The sequence below is a fragment of the Cannabis sativa genome, chromosome 6 (assembly GCF_029168945.1).
Source record: "Cannabis sativa cultivar Pink pepper isolate KNU-18-1 chromosome 6, ASM2916894v1, whole genome shotgun sequence".
Classification (NCBI taxonomy): domain Eukaryota; kingdom Viridiplantae; phylum Streptophyta; class Magnoliopsida; order Rosales; family Cannabaceae; genus Cannabis; species Cannabis sativa.
Window position 1 is genome coordinate 38,274,223 of NC_083606.1, and position 5,248 is coordinate 38,279,470.

At 31.9% G+C, this 5,248-nt stretch overlaps 1 protein-coding gene across 1 annotated transcript; it reads right to left on the reverse strand.

Annotated features, from left to right (window-relative positions):
- Nucleotides 1-2,138: 2,138 nt before the first annotated feature.
- Nucleotides 2,139-5,022, reverse strand: LOC133038842 (uncharacterized). The gene is made up of 3 exons (XM_061117239.1): nucleotides 4,762-5,022; nucleotides 4,480-4,559; nucleotides 2,139-2,756 (listed from the first exon to the last, which is right to left on the reverse strand). Exons 1-3 carry the CDS (start codon nucleotides 4,868-4,870, stop codon nucleotides 2,421-2,423), a joined length of 525 nt encoding a protein of 174 aa, XP_060973222.1. The 5' UTR covers nucleotides 4,871-5,022; the 3' UTR covers nucleotides 2,139-2,420.
- Between the last annotated feature and the right edge of the window lie 226 nt (nucleotides 5,023-5,248).

A 5,248-nucleotide genomic window follows, 5' to 3' on the forward strand; every position in this document is an offset into this window, starting at 1 on the left:
GAAAAGTGTAATACAAATTAGCTTCTTGAAGCTAAATTTTTTCTTTTTCTCTTTTTTTTTTTTTTTTTTTGAGAGAAAGCAAGCTGCAAAAACACCAAACGAAAAACCAAGCAGCAGAAAAGGAATTAGATAAATTCCTCCTAAGCTTCTTCCCTCGACCTGATGGCTTCTTTTGCAAGACCATGGGCGTCCGTGATGAACTGACGAGGCAAGTAATGCAAAGATGCTTCAGGAAAATTGGAAAAGAGCAAACGAATCCGAGACACAAGACGAGAAAGAGCAGAGAGGTCTTGCCTTCTTAAACTTGGTATCCAAAGTTAAATTGTATCATATGTTTGTTTATATGTAAGTCCATATAATTTTTTCCATCACTATCTACTAATTAAACAACATAAAAGGATTAACATTATATGTATGTCATGTTTGGTTTGATATAATAGAGATTAATCGAATCAAAATTTTTATTAATTTTTGAAATAAAGATCTCAGATTTGGCCAACCAACAGCGGAGTCGTATTAATACTAATGCTTGCCACGTGTTACACAATAAGAATAGAAAGTAAAAGAATACAGAATTTTATAGAGGTTCGGCCCCCTTAGTTAGCGGGTAATGACCTACTCTCCTTTTAGTTGTATTGATATCGAGAGATAATACTATTTAGATCACTATAGGTGGGATCTGAGATAGCTCTCTTAGGGTTACAATGTGGGAATCAAAGATGGCAAATCTCAAGCTTAGAGAGAAGCAATGATGGGCATGTGAGAGACAGAGATGAGATGAGTTGTCAGACTTAAAGCATAAGGCTTAGTGTTTGAGACTTAGCGTTTTAGAGTTTAGTTAAGGCTCTTTATATAGGAGAGCTTAAACCCTTGTTTTAGATAAAATAAGTAGATATTTACATATTAAATTAGCAAAATACACATGACTAAAATGCCCTTTAAAAATAGATATTTTCCCTATATTTTCGTGAGTTGTTAAGGCCCAATTCGTAATCTAGCTTGTTGACCACGCATGAAGCTGTACACCAAAGTCCTGCCAGGCCAAGTTCTGGCTGGCCATGCACCTGCAAGATGTAGGCTGGCCGGCCTTGTGTTGTCCAGAAGCTGGCCGGCCATAGGGCAGGCCAACCTCCTTAACGTGATTGGTCCGTCATTCGTCATCCCGTTTGAGTGTCAGGACTCCCTATAAGTTAAAGTGTTGAGTAGATGACTTGGCCTTCTTGTTGGTGAGTTGTACTACCACGTGGCACTGATAGCGGCCATGTAGACATGCCCTATCAAGTGGGCAAAAATTGGGATAACATTTGCCCCCCAAGTCCCTGTGCGGACATCTGTGAAGATAGGGACTTTCCAGCTTAGTTGGAACTGATGTGGCCTTAATTGAGTAAATGTGTTGGATTATGTTTTACCAGGATCTAGATTTACTACCATGTATGTTGTTTAACATCCTAAATATGAATTTCTAAAACAATGTAATTTAAACACATATAAAGTTTGAGAAACCTTACATTGGGTGCAGCGGAATTAAATGACTCATTCCGCTCAAATCTCTAACCCTTGTATCTTTTCTGTAGCAGAGTATCACCAAGATCTGAGCCCGATTCTCCTTCTCTTGAATTGGATTCTTCACAGTCTTACACACTATGATTGAGTACCACTTGATGTGTGTGGGCACTTACTCTATCACTATAGGGTTCGGAATATTGAAGAGAGAAAAGAGAGAGGAAGGGTTCGAATAAGATAGAGAAGATGGCTCAAATTTTTGATTGAAGGCAAGTGTGTTCATCATCTTTTAATTTGAGGTCATCACTATCTATTTATAGGAATCCAACTAGGTTTAGGTTTGAATTATTTGGCATTAAAAAATTAATAAAATGAATGGTAAAATACACCACAAGTGGACGGCCATGGATGTGGGCCCCCACTTTGCAATTTTGCCATTTTTTCAATTATTTATCTTATTTTCTCATAAATACAATTTTTTCATTTCAACCATTTAAATGCCAAAACTATTTATTTAGGTGGCGTTTGGTAACACTTTTGTTTTTTAATTTTAAAAACAGAAAAATAAAAGTAGTTTTTTTGTTTTTAAAATTTTGTTTTTAAAAAACAAAAATGTGTTCTATAACTACTTTTGTTTTTAAATTTTAAAAACAGAAAACAAAAGTGTGTTTTGTAACCACTTTTGTTTTATAATTTTAAAAGCAGAAAACAAAAATGTGTTTTGTAACCATTTTTATTTTTTAATTTTAAAAACAAAAAACATAAATTTTGATTTTTTTTTCTTTTTTTTAAATAAAAAATTATGAATATCATTTATTTTTACTTTTAAACAAATATATAAAAATTATAAAAAAATCAAATAAAAAATACTCATTAACATTTTAAAAAATTCAAGTAATTTAAAATCACAAAACACATTATCTATAACACACTTCATCTGGCGCAGTAACTTGTCCAGTCACTACACTAAATCCTATGCCAGTCTCTTTCAGTAAAGACTTGAAATCCTTGTGCTTTTGTCTTAACAGATTGTATTTGTTCCTTAATTGTGTATCAGTGTAACTTCTCTTCGCTTGTGCATAAAGCTCCTCCTTTATACACTTCCATGATTGCTTTGTAAAGGTTGTAGTATTTCTATTTCCCTTCAAAACTTCTTCTTCCATAAGTTCAATAAAAATTTCTTCATGTTTTTCAGGCCAAACAGAAGCTTCGCTATTATCAATGATAACCACCTCACTATCTGTTCCTGTCATCTATTCAATCTACATGTAATTATAAAACTAATTCTAAAACTTATGTAAGAAAACCAATAAAATTAATTTAAAAAGTTACAAACTAATGCAAACTAATGAAGCATAATCAAGTGTTGGCAACAAATGTTGGATATCAATATATAAAGCTCACTAACACATTCAAGCATAAACTAATCCAATTCAAAATCATTCCAACAAAGTAACAATAAAATATAATAATGCGAATTCCCAGTACATATAATAGTGTGTGATACTTTTCATACATTCATACCCCTAGTGATCTAAAAACTTGAGACTATACTTACTGATCATTTTGGGACCATTTTGCTTTAATCAATATGACTCTTTTAGCGTGGACATTAATCCTCATAAGGTGCAAGCTGGCTGCTATAGATATATATACACATTATCTATATCTATATATATAAATAGAATAAAATACAGAAAAGGTAACAGAATGGATCACTATCTGGGCAAATGATTTTTCCAAAGAAAAAATCTGTGTACAATAGTCCCAAGTGTTTCTCTAATTTCTTCAAAAGAAAAAGTGTTTCTCTAATAATTGTGCCATACAACAACTCTACTATCACAGCGCAACATGTAACAATCAATGGATCTTCAAATCTGAAATGGAACCCCCAAAGCTATGTCATATTTTCTTACGATTATTAAGACAAAGGTTCAAAACCAAAAACCAAATTCACAATTATCATTCATAATAAAAAGAAAAGAGGATTAGTAAAAGGCAATGGTAGGTCCTGCATATAATAAAAAGAGCCATTATTTTATAGCCCAACTGCTGCCTAAAAGTTCCATTGGATCCTCAGAATTATTCAATGCTAAAGTCTACAGAACTACTATACAATATGATGAAATTTTTATTTATATGAATAAGGCTTAGAATGAACAAAACTACAAATCAAATCAAACAGGAACCCTAGAAAAAAAATACAAAAAAAAAAAACAACTGGGAAAGAATAATAATGTTGCTCTCAGGCCCCTACCTTGACAATGTTAGTATTGGGATATGATATATAATAATATATGAAGAAACAAATAAGAACTGATCAAATAAAATTCTAAATTCTAAATTCCATTTTAATTTTCACATAACCATTAATATATATACAAAAACATATAGATTATAATTTTTCTAAATACCAAATCTATATATTTATGCAAGTAATAAAGTAATGTTCTGGCAATTCCTATGATATCATCAATTTAAACGATACACTCCATTCGAACACTACCTTCTAGCTAACACTTTTATAATCTATATGAAAAATACTTTTGTGATAGTGGCTTTACGTGTGATCATCTCACCCTCTGTCCCATCAAGAAAAATACTTTTATAAGCAATAACTCTGGGTCTGGCGAAGAAAAGAAAGCTAAGAAAGTGCAGCAACTACAATAAAGCAAAATAGACACAACTATCCCAGGTTAACTTCTTTCATTTCTTTTGGCTAGGCGAGGGGAACCAAAATGAGAAAACCAGGATCAGATCTCCATAGCTCTATTACTATTTCTTTACCCTCTTTTCCCAAACCATTCCCACACAAATGAAAAATTCCCCAAAACTGAACAATCTGTGATAACTTTCTTAGAGATGAATCACAAATTTAAAGTAAAGTTACACAAGCACCATAGAGAAATAAATCGAAGAGTCTACTAGAATCAAAGATCAGAGAACCAGAGAGAGAGAGAGAGAGAGAGAAGAAACCTGTGATGCCAAGAGGAGGAAGATGAAGCAGGTGCCAAGAACCCAGCAAGGTGCCTGAAGTGGGTACTTCAATCTTCTGCCTATAATAGCAAAAAAAATATTTCTCTCTAAGAAACAACTTTCATTGTCATTCTCTTCTCATTTTTCATTTTCGGATCTGAGAATGAAGGAATAACAAAAAAAAATCTGAGAAATAAGGAGAGAGAGAGAGAGAGAGAGGCGAGATCTATAGAGAGAAAGGAACATAGAACCAAATAAATATACAATGAGGAAGAGATTTACCTTTGAAGCCATGGAAATGAAGCTCTCCTGATGAACGTGACTGTAACGAGAGAGAGAGAGAGAGAGAGAAAACCAAGATAAAAGTGTTTTTAAAAATTTTTAAAATCATGTAAAAACTGTTTTTAAAATTCAATATAATCTGTTTTTTAATTTTAAAAATAAAAAGTAAAACTAAGTTACCAAACACAATTTTTATTGGTGTTTTCAAAATTTCAATTTTAAAAACAAAAAACTATTTTTAAAATGGTTACCAAACATACCCTTAATAATTACAATTAATTATTAAATAAAATTTTCATTTAACATATTTATTAATTAGACTTAATAAAGTCTCTTAATTAACAAATAAACCCTAGAATCTCTTTTCTTCACAATTAAGCCCTAGCTTAGTGAAAATTCATAAACTAGGCATAGTCTAATTTTAGAATTATAATTGCTTAATTAAAATAAATTAACTGAGTCTTACAAGCAGTATTGTCTCAACTAG